The sequence below is a fragment of the Arachis ipaensis genome, chromosome B6 (genome assembly GCF_059453495.1).
Source record: "Arachis ipaensis isolate K30076 ecotype BB chromosome B6, ASM5945349v1, whole genome shotgun sequence".
NCBI lineage: Eukaryota > Viridiplantae > Streptophyta > Magnoliopsida > Fabales > Fabaceae > Arachis > Arachis ipaensis.
The window spans coordinates 73,065,845-73,087,302 of record NC_142441.1 but is presented as its reverse complement, the minus strand read 5'-3'; the positions used below and the strand labels follow the sequence as shown (position 1 = coordinate 73,087,302).

General features: G+C 34.1%; 2 protein-coding genes across 2 annotated transcripts; one reads left to right on the top strand and one right to left on the bottom strand.

Annotated features, from left to right (window-relative positions):
• Positions 1-2,328: 2,328 nt before the first annotated feature.
• Positions 2,329-4,031, top strand: LOC148561332 (putative glutathione S-transferase parC). Its single transcript, XM_088490158.1, has 2 exons — positions 2,329-2,724; positions 3,455-4,031. Exons 1-2 carry the CDS (start codon positions 2,386-2,388, stop codon positions 3,800-3,802), a joined length of 687 nt encoding a protein of 228 aa, XP_088346284.1. The 5' UTR covers positions 2,329-2,385; the 3' UTR covers positions 3,803-4,031.
• A 1,193-nt stretch (positions 4,032-5,224) lies between these two features.
• LOC148561331 (putative glutathione S-transferase parC) lies at positions 5,225-6,539 on the bottom strand. The gene is made up of 2 exons (XM_088490159.1): positions 6,184-6,539; positions 5,225-5,742 (listed from the first exon to the last, which is right to left on the bottom strand). Exons 1-2 carry the CDS (start codon positions 6,508-6,510, stop codon positions 5,389-5,391), a joined length of 681 nt encoding a protein of 226 aa, XP_088346285.1. The 5' UTR covers positions 6,511-6,539; the 3' UTR covers positions 5,225-5,388.
• Positions 6,540-21,458: the final 14,919 nt, after the last annotated feature.

Sequence of the window (21,458 nt, the reverse complement as noted above, 5' to 3'; positions counted from 1 at the left end):
TGGGATCTGGTTGATCCTCCTTCTGATCAGGAAGTTGTGGGCAGTAGATGGGTATACAAGATCAAGACTCGCTCTGATGGCTCTATTGACCGTTATAAGGCCCGCTTGGTTGCTCAAGGTTGTACGCAAGAGTATGGTATTGATTATGAAGAGACTTTTGCCCCTGTCGCTCGCCTTACGTCTGTTCGAGCTCTTCTTGCCATTGCCGCGGTTAAAAAATGGTCTCTCAGTCAGATGGATGTGAAGAATGCATTTCTTAATGGGGATTTGAAAAAGACAGTCTATATGAAACCACCTCCGGGATATCCTTGTCCTTCTGATAAGGTTTGTCTCCTTCGCAAGGCACTTTATGGACTTAAGCAAGCTCCTCGTGAATGGTTTGACAAGTTCAGCACTACCATATGCAGTCTTGGTTTTACTTCTAGCCCTCATGAGAATGCGCTCTTCATTCGTAAAAGCGAACGTGGAGTTGTTCTTCTACTTTTGTATGTTGATGACATGATAATCACTGGGGATGATGTTGATGGTATCTCTGCTCTCAAGGCCTCACTTCACTGTACCTTTGAGATGAAAGATCTTGGTTCTCTCAGGTATTTTCTTGGTCTTGAGGTCATCTCCACCGATGATGGCATCTATCTCTCTCAGGCTAAGTATGCTTCAGATCTTCTTGCTCGCGCTGGGATTACAGATAGTCGCACTGAGTCTACTCCTCTTGAGCCTAATGTTCGATTTACCCCTATGGATGGCACTGTTTTGGATAATCCGACACTTTATCGCCAGTTAGTTGGAGGTCTCGTCTACTTGACTGTCACCCGACCAGACATTGCCTATCCGGTTCATGTCCTCAGCCAGTTCTTGTCAGCTCCTCGTACTACTCACTATGCGGCAGTTCTTCGCATTCTTCGGTATGTCAAAGGCACTCTATTTCATGGCCTTCATTTTTCTGCCCATTCCTCTTTGACCCTTCAGGCATACTCTGATGCTGATTGGGCTGGTGATCCCACTGATCGTCGTTCTACTACTGGTTACTGTTTGTTTCTTGGCGACGCTCTCATCTCTTGGCGTGCTAAGAAGCAAACATTCACTGCTCGCTCAAGCACAGAAGCTGAGTACCGTGCCCTCGCTGACACCACTGCTGAGGTTATCTCGGTTCGTTGGCTTCTCGAAGATCTGGGTGCTCCTCAGTCGTCTCCTACTGATGTTTTTTGTGATAACCGCAGTGCTATTCAGATTGCCCATAATGATGTGTTTCATGAACGCACCAAACACATTGAGATTGATTGTCACTTTGTTCGACAACGTATCCTTATTGATGCTGTTCGTCTCATTGCCGTTGGGACACTGGATCAGACTGCTGATATCTTCACGAAAGCTCATCACCCGACTCGCTTTCGGACTTTGTTATCCAAACTCAAGTTGGTATCCTTAGCTCCCACTTGAGTTTGAGGGGGGATGTTAGAGAATCATTAGCATCAATTAGGATCAATTAGTATCGTCTATATTTATATAGTATATCTGTATATTAATTATAGAATTCTATGCCTTTATTACTCTGATTCATTTAGCAGCTATAAATACCTCTTGTATATTGTACTTTCGATCACAACTCAATAATACACTTTTCATATTATTCTCTCAGTCTCTTGTTTCTAACAATACTTATATAGTATTTGCTTTGTAATATTTCACTTGCTTTACTTATTATCATTTCAGCTTTTCTAATCTGTTTGGGCCAATCTAGACGACAATATCACCATGCTAATAATACCTTGTTACATTCTAGTGAGTGGTTGTGAATGTGTTGTGTTATGTTGTTGAGATGGAATCATTTCTATCCAAGAATTTCACACTAATTAATGATAAACACAAATTAAAAAAAATTATAATCCAACTGAGGGCGAAAAAAATAAAAATGGTGTAAAGAAACTAAAGAATAACACAGCCACAGCTTTATAATTTTTTCTTATTTTATGGATGACTTAAAAGTATAAATTTAATTGAATATATATGATTAAAATATATATATACTAAAAATTAGTCACAAAATTAATTATTATATATTTATGTATATTTAATTTATTTTTAATATTTATTATGTATTTTAATATATATATTATATAAATAACTAATTTAATTATTAATTTTTTTATGTACAAATAACATAGTTGAATATAATTATCATACCATTTTTCGTAACTCAAATACCAAAATAATATTTTACCCTATAGTCTAGTTTTCTATCTGGTTGCCGCCCTTGTTGACCTTTTTTCATACTTATCCTATGTCCAAGTTAAGAACTCACAAAAATATCTAACGGTTTATATAGGCTTTGTCCTCTTGCATTGCTACATCCCTATCTCACTTCCCTTGTTGAGTCTTCTTACAATGGGGGACAATAGCAACAATAATGTTGTTTTGTTGGGCTCAGGGTTCAGCATGTTTGGCATGAGAGCAAGAATAGCATTGGAAGAGAAAGAAATCAAGTATGAGTACAAGGAGGAAGATCTTATCAACAAGAGCTCCTTGCTCTTAGAAATGAATCCAGTTCAAAAGAAAATCCCAGTTCTTATACATAATGGGAGACCAATATGTGAGTCCCTCATAATTGTTGAGTATATTGATATGGTTTGGAACAACAACAATAATAATGCTCCAATGTTGCTTCCTTTTGATCCCTATGACAAAGCGCAAGCCAGATTCTGGGCTGATTTTGTAGATCAGAAGGTAAATTGATGACTCATTAGTTCTTCACACTTTCTTTTGGAAAATTATAAATAGACAATGAGAATAGTAAATAATGTGAATAATAGATATGTTGAATGTTCAATTTAATAGGTATGCAGATGATTATGTTCATTATTTTTAATTGGATGGTTATTTTTTTTATTCGATTTACTCATTTACAGTTAATAATGACTGGATATTCAATTCACTAGGTGTGCAGATGATTATTCTAATATTAAGGTTTATGACATAATTTGGAGGTGGAGTATTTTTTTACTTTATTGGGTCAATTCTAAAACCCATTATTCACATTATTTACAAAAATCATTGTATACCTAGCAAAACCGCTTTCTTTTACGCATACATAACATTCATGTTTTGAATTAATATGTGAAGCTACAAAATCTATGTTAAAATAAAGAAATGTTAAGCAATGAATACGTTCTATTAATATTAGGCAATATTTTGAGCCAATCTTTTTTTTTTTATATATACTATTACAATTTAGGATTTAGAGCTTACGGTCTAGAATTTAGTCTTTAGTGTTTAAATAAATTTAATTAAATGTGTTGCTGAAAATAATAAATTTTGTTGATTATTTAACATTATATTTTTACAAAATATAAAATTAACAAGTGCCATGATATATAATCTAGATTCTAGAAAATGTTAGTGTACAATATCACCTAATGACGATGTAGCAATGTAATTTTCTCCAAAATCAATGCAGGTGTATCATTTTTCTAGGAGAATATGGACTAATTCCAAGGGAGATGAGCAAGAGTTGGCTAAGAAGGGCTTCATTGAGAGCTTGAAACAATTGGAGGAGTTTCTCGGGGACAAGCCTTATTTTGGAGGGGAGCAATTTGGGTTTGTTGATGTTGCTCTCATCCCTTTCTATTGCTGGTTTTATACATATGAGATGTTTGGAAACTTCAAACTTGAGACATTTTGTCCAAATATCATCTCATGGGCTAATAGATGCATGAAGAGAAAAAGTGTTTCTATAACTCTTGCAGATGGGAAGGAAGTTTATGAGTCTGTTTTGGATTACAAGAATAAGTTTTTGATGGACTAGGGAAAGCTCTGGTGAACTCATGTATCAAAGTAGATAGAGCAAATAATATTTGTTTCCCACAACATCTATCCCCCAATTTCCAAATTGCATTGGTTATATAGCTAGTAATAATAGTTAAGTACTATCTACATATTGAATTATATGAACTCACTTGTGTATAGCATATATGGTGGCTCATCACCTGTTCTTTTGATGTTTGGAGTTTGAATATAGACTCATTTTGTGGCCATAGTAGACGATTCCGGTGATGGTATTTTTCTTTTTTTAAGACTAACAAAAAAATATTCTTTTTTGTAAACTCACAATTTTGTGCATATTATAATTATAAATTTGTATAAGTAAGTTTTTAATTTTCTAACCAAAATGATGAATTATTATTGAAAATTGTATCAAAACAAAAGGAAAGATTTAACTTAATTATATAAAAAGTAAACTATCATTTCTACCCATAAAGTTTTAAACGTTGACAAATTTATCCGCGAAAAAAAAAATACAATTGTATCCATGAAAGATGGGTTTCATATAACAAAATTAACCAAATATTAAAAAATCACCTAAAAACTCCGAATTATCCTTTTCCAACTGTTAGCCTCACCTTCTTTCTTTTCCACTGTCGCAACACCAACGACAATAATGATCGAGCATGGCAACAGCAAAGTAGCACGTGTTTCACTTGACCTTCTTCTTTATTTTGTTTTGCAATTATCTTCTTCTCCAAAACATAGAGGGTTACGATATTTCAAAACCAGCCATGTCAAAATCCAAATCCACCACCATCTGAGAAACCGCAATCACCGCTGCTCCACCGTCAATCTTGGAGGTAGCAGTGAGACTTGAGTACAGATATTGTAGTCATGCCGGAGAGAGATTATAGAGTAGCAGTAACAGCGAAAAGAGAACGTAAACCAGGAATCGCAAAAAGAGAGGGAAGTGAAGTTGAAGAGAGAAGTGATTGCCGTTTAAGTGTTTTAGAGAGAGAGCGAGAGAGAGAGAGAGAGAACGGGACAGGGTGGAAAGGAAGCTTGGGTGCATTAGTAGCTAGAGAGAAAAGTAGGACGTCGAGTGAATTTATGAAAAAATCCAGGTGTCATAGACTCAGGAGTGTTCTCAGTTGCATGGAGTATAGCATAGCTTGGTGGTGGTGGTAGTGGTGGTGTTGCGACAGTAAAGAAGGAGGAAGGTGAGACTGACGGTTGGTGGTGGCAGTGGTGGTGATGTTAGTGATAGAAATGATGAAATCCATAAAAAGAATAAAGGGATGGTTGAGATTTGGAAGAAGGAGGTTGAGATTAGGGTTAAAAAAAGGGCAATTTGGAGATTTTAGGTGATTTTTCAATGTTTGGATAATTTTGTCATATGAAACTCATCTTTTATGAATACAACTGTAATTTCTCTTTGTTCGTGAATAGATTTGTCGGCGTTTAAAATTTTCATGGGTAAAAATGATAGTTTACTATTATTTCAAATACAAACTAACTAAAAGGCATACAAATAAGCAGCAAAACAAATAGCATAGCACACCAAAGTGCCATATATGCCGTTATTATAAAAAAACACCCAACAAAGAAGCATGGCATACATGAATTTCACTGATCAGAATTCAAGAGATTCCTCTGCTGAAAATGCTCAAAGACCTTTTGTTCCTTAGGAGTACACTTGGACACACAGTCTCTCTCAGTGCACTTCTTGGCCCAAGCAAAGAGGTTAGGGAAGCTTTCTTGGCTCACAAAATTCAAGTTGTTAGTGAATTTGTAGACGTAGAACCAACTGAACAATGGGACAAGTATCACATCTACAAGTCCAATGTTGTCTCCACCAAAATATGTCCTGTCTCCTCCAACTTGTTCTTCCATTACTTTCAGGCCCTCGATCAACCCTTTCTTTCCATCTTCTTTCTCTTCTCCTTCTGTTTTGAAAAACTTCATAGCATTGTCGTATATCTGCTTCATCATACTAAGGGTTATTCGATAAGGAAAAAAGTTTTTAAAGCGAGAGAAGTTATAAAATAACAAAATAAATGGTTTATCACTATTAAATTTGCAGAATCAAATTCTTCTAAAGTAAAAACAGTTAGTAATAAAGTGAAAATGTAGAATCTAATCACCTTTATATCAAGATATGATTAGTTGACTGCATATATAATGTTAAGCTTATATAAGGAAAAAGTTACAAAAATATTTCCTAAACACACAAAATTAATCATTATACTTTACATATTTGTCTAATAAAATAATCCGACTACCAGAACGTTAGAAAAACATAATCAAAATTTTTTCATGAACCCTAAATACGTATTCCTTCCTTATGTAGTGGTTAATTAATGAATATTTTTGTTGTACATATAACATAATTGAAAAAAAAAAACTAAAAAAAAAAAGTACCTTCTTGTCAACATAATCAGCCCAGAATCTAGCTTGAGCTCTGTGATAAGGATCAGAAGGCAGCAACGAAGGAGACTTATGATTCCAAACCTCATCAATGTACTCAAGAACAACGAGTGACTCACAAATGGGTTTTCCATTATGAATAAGAACTGGAACTTTCTTATAAACAGGATTCATTTGCAGGAGTAAGGTGCTCTTATTATTAGGCAAGTCCTCTTCTTTGATCTCATACTTGATGCCCTTTTCCTCTAGTGCTATTTGGACCCTCCTCGCATATGGGCTTAGCCAGAAATCCAGCATTATTACTTCATCATTTTCTGCCATTGTTTTTCAACGATGATGATGAATTTTGATGGCACACTCAATTTATAGACAACTAGATATAGTGTAATTTTTTATGAAATTAATGTAAAGGCCATTTTAGATAAATTACTTTTACTTTGTATTAATTTATAATTATTTTTATTAAAAGTTAAAACTAATTGATATATTAATTTTGTTAGTAGTTTAATGTTTTAAAAATTTCTAACTAAAGTTCTTATGAAATCCATAAAAATTTTTCAATTTCCTCTTATATTTCAACTCACAGAATAAAAAGAAATTATTTCAATTATGTGTGTGCAATTACTTTAATTTTGATCAGAAATATCATATACTCATATGGTATTAGATAACATATAACAATGACCTCGATCTCTTAATCAAGATGATAATTACCCTTGTAACAATCATCATTTTAATTAGATTTAAGTGTTGTTAACTTTAATTTATAAAATAATTTGAGTAAATGGTTAAATTAGTTTCTGAAAAGTTATTTATATTCTCCAAATTAGTTTTTGAAAGATTTTTTTAATTAAATTCGTCCTTTAAATATTTTAAATTAGTTATCTTAGTCATTTCGTTACTTCCGTTGCTAACGGCGTCAAATTTTGTTGATGTGACATATTAAGTGATACCACAACACACATCTAGCTAATAGTCTTACTTGACCGTTAACATGATAAGTTTATGAAATTAGATCAAATAAATCCCAAAATGAAGAATTCCAATATCTCATGTTCTCTTTTCAATTAGACTTTCATTTAATCTAATTTCATAAATTTATTATGCTAATAGTCAATTAAGACTCCTATATGCCGATGGGTTATAGCTCAAATAGCATAGACTCCCCATACTCAATTAAGAGGTCGCGGGTTCGAGTCACATATCTTTCAAAATTTTAGTAGCCAATAAGTTATAGCTCAAATGGCATAGTCTCTCCATACTCAATTAAAAGGTTGCGGGTTCGAGTCTCCTATCTTTGATAAAAAAAGAAAAAAAATTAAGACTCCTATATATATATATATATATATATCACTTAACATGCTACATTAACTCATTTTAGCGCCATCAAAAAATGAATAATTTTTTAAGGACGAATTTAATCATTTATCCAAAATAAATTGGTTATAACATAAAAATTAATGTTTATCATTAATGTGCTTTTTATTGTCAAGTTCTATTGAATTATATATCTCTCATAGGATGAGTGAATAAGAAATTATTAATCTTGTTGTTAGGATTACTTGGCAATAGTATGAAATACTATATGCCAAAATCTTAGTATAATACAATATTATTTTAATTTTTATATAATATAAATAAAAATAATTGATTTTGGAGCTTATTATAGAAATAAACTATTCCAATTTTAATAAGCATTTCAAAAAAATAGCATTGTGTCCTTGGTGGCGACGATGATGTTTTCTATGCATTGTTTTTTTCATTTGACATAATCTACTTTGTGTCTTTTCTTACTGTCACAGGATTCAAAACGGCCAAAAATCGTTTTCGTTTTACTTCTTCTAAGAGATTCATTTTATTAGGACAAAGTATTTTTATACTATGAATTATTGAATAATAAATTTTTATATATCAAGAAATTAGGGTACGGTAGTGAACTTTTTTTATTCTTTTGTTTAAATCACTTAGTTAAAAGTATAAAGAAAACTGAAGCAACAAATTAAAATTAAGACAAATAAAAGCAGATGACAGAAATACAAAGAAATGAAGAATAGCAACAAACAAAAGAGTAGGTGAAAAATAAAATTGTAGTGTAGGAGTGGTCCAAGCTTGAGGGTTTTGCTTGCAAGTATATACCATCACTACTTTGTTGGATTCTTGCTATGCTCATGTTTGTGAGTTAGTACGTAATCCCACGCGTCAGCAAATAAGTTGAATTTCCATGGATATTATAAACCTGTAATTGACATGGTACGGTCATGCTAAATTCATCAGTAACTGGTTTAATTGTTGACTCACTTATTAAATCGATTAATTCAGTTATTACTAAATAATTATATAAAATCTTATTCTATGATAAGTGTTTTTTATTTTATTTTTTGATTAAATTAATTAATTATTTTTTATTTTAATAATTTATTAATTGATAATATTTATTACATTCTTCAAGTATTTACATCATATAATTATAAGAAAAAAAATATAGAATAATATTATATATGCAAACATTTTTTTAGCCAAATTCAACTAAATTAACACAAGGTCAATAAAAAAAGATTGTGTGCAGGTGTTATCGCTTCTCCTTCTTCAAATTTTTTTCGTATAGAAATTTTTGTTAAAGAGTATAAAATTTATTGATATAACACATAATTTTTTACTCAAAACATAAAAATTTTTGCACATAATAAAAATTTTAATGATATAATATAAAAAATTTTATACATGACACAAGAATTTTTACTCATAGCACTGAAATTTTTATGTGCACATAAATTTTTATTATGAATATATTTTGTTGGTTGAAAAAGTTAATTACGGTCCTTCAAAAATTTTTCTGATGTGCATCAAAATTTTTTTATTGTGCATCAAAGATTTATGTATTATATATATTTTGTTAGTTGGGTATCAATATTTTGGATATATAGTTCTTCTAAAATTTTTGTATTGTGCATTAAATTTTTTATGTTGTGTACCAAATTTTTTGTACTATGCATATTTTGTTGGTTGGATTTCAATGTTTTAAGCATATGGTCATTTAAAATTTTGTATTATGCATTAAAATTTTTGTACTGTATAACAAAATTTTTGTGCTTTAGTTTTCTAAACATATATATAAAAGAAGAAAAAGATGAAAAGATGACCATGATAATGATATTGAAGAATGACTATGAGGAGGAAAAAGAAAGAGGAGAAGAAATAAAATAAGAGAAGAAGACGACAATGACGGCTGCGTTAAAAAAAGAAACGCGCGTGTCTAACTTAGTTAGGACCTGGTCGATAAATTGCTTGGACGGTAGCTTTATTGAAATATATATTGTGATTGATAAAGGATATTTTTATCTTCTTCTTAATTTGTAAATGTTTAACAAAATTCAATATTTATTTTAAAAATTGTGTATGATTGAAAAATATAGTTAATTTTAATGAGAGTGAATATATATAAAATAAAATTAAATAAATATAAAACAAGTTAATTAACGATGCTATTTAATATATATTAATTCAAAAATATTATTTGTACATTAAAATCAGCCACTAAAATCAGTAATTGTATTATTATACGTATACAAATACAATTGGTATTGACTACTTAACAAATTATTCACGCGCCAAAATAAAACAACCCTCAAAAAACAGCACCCATGCCAACCAATATCAATAACGCAACACTCAACACCCACACCACCGAGCACCAACAATGCAACGCTCACAGCACCCACATTACACCCCACCGTCACCTGTAGTTATTGATAAATGCCATCCCGAAAAGTGGCACCTCCACGTCTTATTGTTACAGCCTAAATAATTGGCGTTCAGAAAAATAATTTTCTAGCAAATCTAATAAATTTGAATATAAGGTAAATAAAAAAGTTACAAATATTTTTAATAAATTTATAAATATTAGAATGAATAGTTACACATTTTATTTTTTAACAAAAACATAAAATAGATTAATATGGTTGGATCTGCCTATGACATATGGAATATGTAATGTTTAATTAGGAACTCGACAAAGAATGTGTACTCAATGCAGATCATTATTCTTGAATAAAAAGTCTTACATATTCGAATCTTTGTTCCTAAAAAATATTTTTTAGAAAAATAGAGTGAGTTTTGCAACTCTGTGACTAGACAATACATTTATAATTCACATGAGACCATATAAACATTATTATCAAAGTAATTTTATTTAGAAAATAATAATTTATACAAATAAGTAAATCAATAAGAGAATTCTCAGTATAGAAATCAAATCAAATAGTGCACACTTGGGCAGCTTCACCTCTAAGAGTAGCCCTTTTCTCTTGTGTATCCATACAAAATAATAGATCCAACATGTGGCCTACACGTTAGGCTAGCAACACTCTTACTAGTTGAGGTCTGAGTCAGATGCATCTAGGTTAACATCATTACCGACGTGAACTACGATTTTTTAATATGAGTCTCCCAAACCAATTCAAAACATATAGTTTCAAATATATCATATTCTTGATTCTTCCAATATATCAAGTATCAAATCAAATCAAATACTATTTTCTCATAAAAAAATCCTTTTAAATCATACTTTCTTAATTAAAAGAAATTTCAAACATGTTTTACAATTTCATAGTACATAAGTGAGTACCAACAATACTTCAATATTTCAAAAACACATTCAAATAAAATCGAATATTCTAAAATAATGCAAAACTTTATCAAACATATATGTAGTCTTACGTAAATTTCTTAAAGTATGAGCTTCATGCACGCGTACGCGTGGATTGCATATTTTCACCACCAAGCCATTTTCCCGAGAATTACGCGAACAGCGCGCGCGCACTGTGCCTTTCGTGCAAAGCTTCTCACGAGTACGCGTCGCTCTCGATATAACCCATCGACGCGCACGCGTGCCCGACGCGTACGCGTCGCACCCATTTCACCATTCCACGCGCACGCGTCACTGACACGCACGCGTGGCATGCCCTGCATCAACCATCTTCTTATCTTCTCTTCTTTCCATTTCTTTCCTTCTTCTTTCTTTCTACCTTTCTTCTTTTCTCATCTTCCTTTCTATTTCAAAAAAAAAAAGAGTTTTTTCTCTCACCTTTCATTTTCTTTTATTTATTGCATTTGTATACCTTTATTCATTACATTTTAATTTTGTTTTTATAGCTTATTCTTATTCTCTTCCTTAAGTTTCTTATTTTAATAATGGTGTTGAATTCTGTTACTCACTTACTCAATTGTTGAGAATTTCTTGGTTAATCTTGGTGCTTCTAGACTTGTTTGATATTGATGGATAATGAAATTTCTAATTCAATGCTTAACCTTTGATGATCCTTGTATCCTTTGTGCATTGATATGAGCTTACATGTCTTTCATGACCCACTCCTTCTTGTTTGAACTTAATGCTCGACATGCTCTTCATGTTATTCACTTATGCTTTGACTTTACTCTTGCATCAAGTATTAGTTGATATGCCCTTTGCCTATATTGCTCTCTCACTTACATGCGTAGCTAACATGTAAGTGAGACCCTTACTCTTATTTGGCATTAGCCCCGCCTATATTCTTTTGCTTTGATATCTTTGTTATAGGCTTAATTATCCTTCTTTCTCTTTCCTTTTAGGTTGGCCACCAAGAAGAAAACGAATGTAAAAGCTTCTAAATGGGGCAACAAATAAATTCATACACACAACCATTTGAAGAAACTCATCAATTGTAGCAACCCGTCCATGCTCTTCTTTGCATGCACCGAGGACGGTGCAAATTTTTAAGTGTGGGGAGGTCGTCCGACCGACCTCCATGGGTAACAATCTTTTTCTTTCAACACCAATTCTTAATTTCCTTTGCTAGTTAGTTGTTGCATTGCATGATAAGTTGCATGATAGTTAAAATCTGTACATATTTTACCACTCCCTTTCTATGTTAGGACTACTTAGTTAGGGTGATAATTTCTCTTCCAAGAAAAATTGTTTTAGGGCACCCTACCAATTTGAAAAAATTCTTGTTGAACTTGCTTGAAGAATTTATTTTGGAACATGGTTTTTGAGCTAAGGACACAAGCATGCGAGTTTTGAGCCTTATGGTGTGGTTACATCTTATAACCACTTATTTTCCATTCTTGTGTGCATTGTTCTCTTTCTATGATTGTAATCTCTGATTTGTTTGATTCTTTATGTCCATTATTCCATGTATACATGCATTTATATGATTGAGACCATCATTTCATTTAGCTCAATTACCCAAATAGCCTACCTTTCATCAACCATTGTTAGCCAACTTTGAGCCTATTTAATCCCTTTTGTTCTTAATTTTAGCACATCACTACCCCTAAGTGAAAAACAATAAATGTCCCTTAATTTGAATCTTTGATTAGCTTAGGCTAGTGAGAGTGTGTATCATTTGGGTATGGAAAACTTGGGACATTGGTTGAGGTAAAAGTGTATTTTGCATTTTTGATTGAAAATTTTGGGAATTGGGTACATGCTCATATATTAAATAGAATTGTATTAGAGAATGCATTAAAGAGAATGCATGAGTGTGTGAAAAAGTGAGAATCATGAGTAGCTAGGTATTGTATTAGAATTGTATAGGTTGTTATATGTGTTTAGTGAGAACTTAGGTTAATCAAAGATTCAAATTTCAAGCTCACTTAGCCATATAAGCATCCCTGCCTTTACCCTAGTCCCATTACAACCTATGAATAAGTCCTCATGATGAATGTATGCATGCATTGAATAATTGTTGATTGTTAGATAAAAAACAAATCTTAGAAAGCATGAGTAGAAGAGAATTGAGTGAATCGACCCTATACACTTGAGCGACTAGAGCGGATACACTTCTGGTGAGGGTTCAATGCTCAATCCTTGTTCCCGGCTTTCATGAGCTTTCTTCTTGCGAGTCTATTTGAACTTCTTTTGATATGTGAATTGGTAGAGTTTGTGAGTCGTCATATGATCTCAGCCCCCACTTGTTCATATATGTTCTTGGAGATTGATTTGCTTTTGACCAAGTAGGTAGAATCATTTTGCATATAGTTGCATTCATATAGATAGGTGCATATAGTTTCTTTGCATTGAATAAATGTTCATACCCTTTTTCTTGTCCTTCTTTATTCTTAGCATGAGGACATGCTTGGTTTAAGTGTGGGGAGGTTTGACGCGTGTGCGTGGATGGTTGAAAATGCTTGGGTCACGCGTATGCGTGGATTGGTGCTCTGTTTTTTTTTTTTTCAAAATTTTTCATATTTTTACACCAAACCAAACTTTCCAACCCTCCAAACAACTATCAAAATACCATAAAACCTTATTCAATATACTAAACTACCAACTAAACTCAACAAATCAATAAAAACATGAAATTAAGCTAATTTTACCAATATTTACAAAAGAGAAAAAGGAAAGATTTTACCATGGGGGGGTGTCTCCCACCTAGCACTTTTAGTTAAAGTCCTTAAGTTGGACCATTGATGGGGTCCTTGCTATGGTGGCTTATGCTTGAATCCATCCTTGAATCCCCACCAATATTTGCATCTCCAATGTCCACCGGGATCCCAAATTAGGCGCATAAAGCCTTCAAGTAAGCTTAAGTAAATGATAAGGCCCTAAGAGTTTTGATTGTTGAAATGGATTCCGGGGTCCCAAACCTTGTTCTTGCACCCATCTTCTTGTTGACTGCCATAGTTAAATCTGGGTGACAAGGCTTGTGAATTTTCAATTAAACATCCAAACACTCTCCTAGACCCATGAAATTTGGTTCTCCACCAACCATTGCTATTCAACTTCGAGCATGCAACCATCATGAACTTAGAGTGATGTTTCCAACCACTACACAATTCTCTCTAACTCTTAATTTCACAAAGGGCTCTAAGTTGACCATCATTTTCAATCAAACCATATTCAAGTGGGAAAGTAAAGATTAGAGATAGAAGTTTTACCCACTTGAATGTTGTGTTGGATGATGGTGACTTAGGAAGGGGGACCTCCCCACACTTAGCCAATGCGAGATCCATTCCCTTGTGGTCTTCCTTTGCAACTTCCACCTCTTTGCAAGCTTCTTTAAGTTCAATTCTTTGCTCACCAACTTCTTCTATGCACCTCTCATTGCTCAAACCATGTGTTGGAGGTTGTGCACGGTCCTCCTTGTCATCAATTTCATAGCACAATGAGGGAGATTCATCAATTCCAAAAGACTCATTGGTTGGTGTGGAATCATCTTCAATGATGGAGCTTGCTTCTTGCTCAACCTCTTCCTCTTGGTAGCTTCCTTCTAATTCAATCTTTTCTTTATTACTTACCAAGGGTATGGGAGGTGAGGTATCTTCCTTTTCAATCTCCATGTCAAGCCCAATGCGAGGGGATTCAATTACACATAAGAATTCGTCAATGATTGAATCCATCTCTTGATCAACCTCTTCAAAGTTTTTCACCATGATATGCCTTGGAGGTTGTACACCCTCCTCAACATCAATATCAAGCTTCTTGAAAGAGGGCTCTCTAATGTTACATTCCCATGGACTTCCAACATCTCCTAGATCTTCAACCACTTCTTTCGGCTCAATTATCTCAACTTCCTCCTCTTGTTGCACTCCTTGCTTCAACTCTTCTTCTTCACCTTGAAGCTCTAAACTCACTCCCTCACTATGCTCCTTGATTGCTTCTCCACATTCAACAATGGGAGTGCCTTGATCACATAGGCTTAGGCGGGATGAGACCATATTGCTAACGGCTTCCGCTATGATAGCCATTTTGGCTTCTGGCTCCTTAAACTCCTTTTCCGTCCCCTCTTGTTGCCTTTAGAATTGAGAGTCAAGCTCTCTTAGTTCTAGCGTGAGGGCGTCATTGGAGAGCGGTGGTGGAAGAGAGGGTTCATTGTTTGAGAGAAAGGATTCATAATTGGAAGGTGGTTCATCTTGGGAAGGGTATGGAGATGGTGCATATTGAGGTGGTTCTTGGGAGTAATTGTGTTGGAATTGTTATGGTTCTATGTATGGTTCATATGGTTCATAAGGTGGTTGGTATGGTGGATAAGGATTAGGGTCATAATGAGGTGTTTGGTGGTAGGGGGCTTGTGAGTAAGGTGGTTCAAAGTCATCTTGAGGGGGTGGTTCATAGGCATGTGATGGTGGTTGTTGACAATCACAATAAGGGTCACCACATCCATTAGATTGATATGCATTAGGATTAGAATTATACCCATAAGAAACCAGAGGGGGTTGTTGCCAATAAGATTGATCAATCCCTTGAGGCTCCTCCCATCTTTGATTCCCAAATCCTTGATGCATATCCCCATTGGAGCTTATATTCCCTACAACATAGTTGTAACCAAACTCATAGCCAAAGGGATGAGAATTCATAATAGCAAATAAAAACAAAAGCTAACAAAATAACCAACAAATTCCTAAACTTAACAAAAACTAACAAACAAGAAAAAGACAAACATATTCACATATTCACAATAGCCAACAATATAACACCATTGCAATTCTCCGGTAATGGCGCCATTTTGATGAAGCGAATTCTTTGATGGTATAGAATTTCACACAAAATAATTCTCGTTGCAAGTATAGTTCTACACCAACAAATAATCCACCAATAAAAAATTTGAGTTGTCACAAGTACAAACCCCAATAAGAATGAACCGAAGTATTTAGACTCTGGGTCGTCTCACAAGGAATTGCAATGAAGTGGTCAATTATTGGCTATGAAAATGCAAGGGGAGTTTGTTTTTATAGTTTGACAAGAAAAGTAAACAACAAGAAGGTAAAATGACAAGAACTAATAAAATAAAGGAAAAGTACTCTTGGCTAAGACATGGAAAATTGAGATCACCATCCTTGTCTACAAACCAAACATTGATAATTATGAGGGACCAACCCATAAGTCTAACTCCAAAAGCCTTAAGTACGTAATATCTACTCCTAGGCTTGAAGTACGTCAAATAGGTTTGATCACATCAACCCATAAGTCCCAAACTATCTACTAATTAGATTAGTAGTGGGTTAGTGTCAATGGGTATCAAATTGATCACCAAGGGTTCTCAAATCACCAACTCAATGAGACCCAATGACTCAAGGTCACTCAATTCCCTTAGCCTAGGCCAAGAGTAAAGAGAACTACTCAAAAACTAAAGGAAACATTCTATCAAACACCTAGTGTGTAATAAAAGTAAATATCATAAAATGCAAGAATTAAAAGAACACATCACCAACATAAGCAAGAAATCAATACTAGCAACTAAGATCAACATAAAAGAACATGGAAACATAAATTTGTATTGAAAGAAAATAGAAACCCAACAAGAGTGTATGAACATAAAAGTGATATGAAAAGGAAATTAACAACAAGAACTAGAAGAACAAAGGTGTAATATCAAGGAATTAACAAGAGAAAACTAAATCAAAACAAGAATTGAAAGTAGATCTAAGAAAATTAAACCTAAACTATCCTAAATTCTAGAGAGAAGGGAGAGCTTCTCTCTCTAGAATTCTACCTACAACATGATGAAAACTCAATTATGACTACTTGGTTCATTCTCCCTTCATTCCTTGCGATCAATAGCATCAAAAATGAGTTGGATTGGGCCTAAAATGAGCTAGAAATTGCTGGCCACGAGTTGCTTTTTAGTGGATCACGTGCAACATTGATGCGTACACGTACAGTGCGCGTACGCGTCCCTAAACGCAAAGCAACTATGACAAATTTTATATCATTTTGAAGCCCTGGATGTTAGCTTTCAAACGCAACTAGAACTGCTTCATTTGGACCTTTTTAACTCAAGTTATGATCGATTAAGTGCGAAGAGATCAGGATTGACAGCTTTGCAGTTCCTTCATTTCTTCATGAGTTCTCCCACTTTGCATGCTTTTCCTTCATTCCTTCAATCCAATCCTTACCTTCTAAACCTAAAATCACTTAACAAATATATCAAGGCATCGAATGGAATTAAAGTGAGTTAAATTTAGCTATTTTAAGGCCTAAAAAGTATATTTTCACACTTAAGCACAAATTTAGGGAGAATTACAAAACCATGCTATTTCATTGAATAAATATGAGAAAAGGTGATAAAATTCCCCAAAATAAGCACAAGATAAACCACAAAATTGAGGTTTATCACTTCACAAAATAAATTATCAATTATTCTAATCAAACTAAAATTTTTTAGTTATAATTTTATGAATATAATTAAAAGCTCATAATAGCATAAATTAAAAGTAATTATAAATGTAAAGCTTACTCACAATTTGTTTCCAAGAGACAGACGAGATCAAGCGTGGAGTGTCAAATTGAAGGTTGAAATCCCATGGTGGTTGTTGAGGAGTTTAAAACGACAACACTAAACAAAGAAGATAACAATGATGATAGAAGGCGACAATCATAGCAAGGGAGAGTTGAACATCAATGACTCCAACTGCGGAGTGCAGTTCAGCAGTGAGCTCCAGCTCTGGCGAACAAGGAAGATCAGAGCGTGACAGTGATGGAGCAAAACAAGAACAACTCTGGCGAGTCTAGAGCATCTAGCTCACCAACCCTTCTCTCTCTCTCTCTCTCTCTCTCCTCAAGCTCTTTGTCGTCTCTTTTCTCTTCGTCAGTTAAGTTGATAGCGGTAGAGGCATCCTCCTCAGCTGTCATTGTTTTTCTCTCCTTCTTCTTGCATTCTCTCTCTCTCTTCGATTCTATTCGATCTCTCTCTCTCTCCCTCTCTCTCTCTCTCCTCAAGCTCGTCAGCGATTCAGTGGTGGCGGCCCTTTGTCGGGGAGAGGAATGGTGAGGTGTGTGTTTATAAAGTTAAGGTTAAGAAAAAAAAGAAAAAATATCAGGTGTAATGGATCCCATAAATTTCTTTTTATTTATTAGCGGTAAGTATTGTTTTGGTCCCTAATGTTTAGGGTCCGAATCGAAACCGTTCCCAACATAATTTTTAATTTAGAATAGTCCTTAACGTTTTATTTCGTATTAAAATTGCCCTTTTAACTTTTTACGGACAAAAATACCCTCCACCACCCCCAACACCTTTACCACCACCACTACCTCCCTTACTTCCATCAAATACTAATAATCAGATTCAAGAACACCAACAATAACACATTATTCAATTCAGAAACAACATCAAATTCAAAAACAAAATTAACACACAACAACAATGAAATAAAAAAATAATAAATCAAAATCAAAATCAGAAGCAGAATCAGAAGCAGAAGCAAAAGCAGACATAGAGCCAGAAGTAGAAGAAGAAGCAGATGCAGATGCAGATGTAGAAGCAGAATTGAAAGCAGATGCAGAAGAAGAAGCAGATGCAGAAGTCGAAGAAGAAGAAGCAGATGCAGAAGCTGAAGCAGAACCACCGGCACCGCCCGTGCCTCTTCCCCTTCCGTCACCGCCTCGTGCTTCGTCCTTTCTCTTTCCTCACGCGCCGCCCAACGCGGAACGAGCCAAGCTCTCTCTGGCTCGCGTCTCCTCTTTCCCTCGCGAGCTCTGATTCTCGACGGCAACGGCGGCTCCAAGCTTCGCCGGCGCCGTCCCCCTCCCCCTTCCCCCACTCCCTTTCCCATTTTCCTCCCCCCCGCATCTTTTCCCCTTTTCCTTTCTCCCCTCCCTCTCGCATTCTTTTCTTTTTTTTAATTTATAATTTTTTTATTAGAATAGGGATAATTTAGTAATAAAATCAAAATTTTATTAAAAAGGACGATTTTAATACGAAATAAAATATTAAGGATGATTCCAAATAAAAAATTACGTTGGGGACGGTTTCGATTCTGACCCTAAATGTTAGGGACCAAAATGTAACACCGTCACTATCAAAATATTCCGTTTCCGGCTGCGCCACTCTGATAGTTTGGGTATTACGATGACTCTAAACATATTTAATTACTATTTTAGGAGCCTGTTTAAACTAAAAATCGCATAACCTTTCAAAAATACTTTTTCATTGGAAACATATACATATATATACATACAGACCATATACAATACTTTAATATATATGTACACATACAATAACTTACAAACATACATATCAGAAATTTCTTTCCTTCTTACAAAATTGATAAAGATAAAGGCGAGGGAAAAATAATAACTAAGATAATACAAAATAACGAATAAACAGAAATTTATAAGCTCTTCCGAACTTCGTCGCCCATATCCTAAAAAGGAAAAACCTGTAGTGGAGTGAGAACATCGTCCTCGCTGGTTCTCACTATAGTGTTACAGAATTGCTATAATAAGATATGTAAAATAAAACTATTTTTAAGTACAGCGATCACTGCTCATCTTATGTATCTTCTCAAATACCAAGGTTCACATTCAAAAATCCAAAAAATCCTTTTTAAAGAGAACTTGATTAATTCCTCAAAATCAAAAACCTTTTTTCATTCTTGTAAAATCTTAAAAGTTTTTCCTAGACAGTATGAATGACCAACATGTCCCAAGCATAAGTTCAGTTAAGTCTATGCTGTAAGAGTTTGATTTTTCATACTGTAAGAGTTAAGTCTATGCTGTAAGTTCAAACATAATTCATTTGTCAATAATATAATTCAAAGCATAATTCATTGTTTTTAAAATAACGTTTCAAGTAAAGTCTCGGATTTTATAGAAATTTTAGCAGCATCTCCCAAAAAACTTGGACTTTGCCACCTTTTTCGGGTCCCAACCAAATCAATCGTCAACCCTTTCCAACGAGTTCAAGAACAAATCAGTTTCCAATAAAGCAGTGACGGATCCAGAAAATTCTATCAGTGGGGACAAAATATATATAATATAATAATAATTTTTATAATTATACTATGATGTTATAAAATATGATTATTCTTTAAATTATTTAACCAATAAATTAAAATAATAAAATAATAATTCAACATAATAACAAATAATTTAGAATTTCATTCTTCTAGGTTTCATATTTTGAAAAGATTGCATAATTTTTTCATTGTCAATACAATCAAATGTCTCTCTTTCTATGTATGTTACTAAACAATCATTTAAAAATTTATCTCCCATACGGTTACGAAGTGATGAATTGTTTTGGGATTCAATCTCCAATGATGAGATTCTTTTGAAATATCTCTCCATTACTAATAGGATAAAATTATAAATCTAAGTTAATTAATTAATAAAAAAATTCACAATTCTACACAAATTAAAAATTACAGTATAAAATTATAAATACTAAATTGATAAACAACAACTAGTAATATCCCAAATTCCTAATTCCTAATAAGTCAATACACAAAAACAATTAACAAGCAAATTAATGAAACTAAATTTGCAATTACATCATCAGAACAAATTCAATCACAATTAAAAAACCAACTGTATCAATTATCAAACAACAATGAAGCAAATAAGTGAATAAGTAATGAAGCAAGCAGATATCAGTTTCGGTGAATCATGATTCATGAATGTACCAAGAATAATCCAAGACTGAATTTGAACAGCTGAACTCTAGAAGGCAGAACCCAGTAGCGGTGCGGCGCCCAGCGACAATAGGCAGCAGGCGAATGCGTTCTCTGTTGAAGATGGAAGAGAGAAGAGGATCGCAGACTGTGTTTACAGAAGAAGAAGGAAGAACCGATCACTGAAGAAGAAGGCAGAAGGGGAATGCAGTTACGCTTACGCAGAAGAAGGCAGAACCACCACTCCACCAAACACGGCATGGCGGCGATACAAGGAGAAACTGACAGAGCCACGTGGAATGGCGGGAGAATTGCGGCGATGCAAGGGAAAATTGACAGAGCCAGTGAGCTAGTGACACTGGCAGAGACGCGATAGTGACTGGCGAAAGGAGCGCGAAGATGTCAACGGGAAGAGATTCGTGACACTGGCTGAGACGCGAAGTGGCGGCACACGGCAGCAAGCCAGCAATGTCTCTGGTCTCTGGAGATAGGAAGGCAGATTGCGGAGGCTGGAGCAATGAAGAAAATTGGGGGAGAAAAAGAAGGGATAGGAATTTGATTGGGGTGGGTTCAAAATTAATTTTATAGTGGAGGCAATTAAGACATTTCAAAAAGAACTACTCAGGAATTTTTGAAATTTCACTGGTGGCAGTTGCCCCTACTTCCCAATGAATAAATCTGTCTCTGCCAATAAGTAAAATTTAAACATTCAAATATTAAAATCATTTCAATTCAAAACAATCAGAAACCTCCATTTTAACAAAATCAGACATTATTTCAATCCAACAGACAACCATATTCATCTAAGACAAATCAGACAATTCATAAGACTTACAAAATTACCATAAATACATTTTACACATCATATCTATTTATAATAATTCCAATTAAAAATAAAT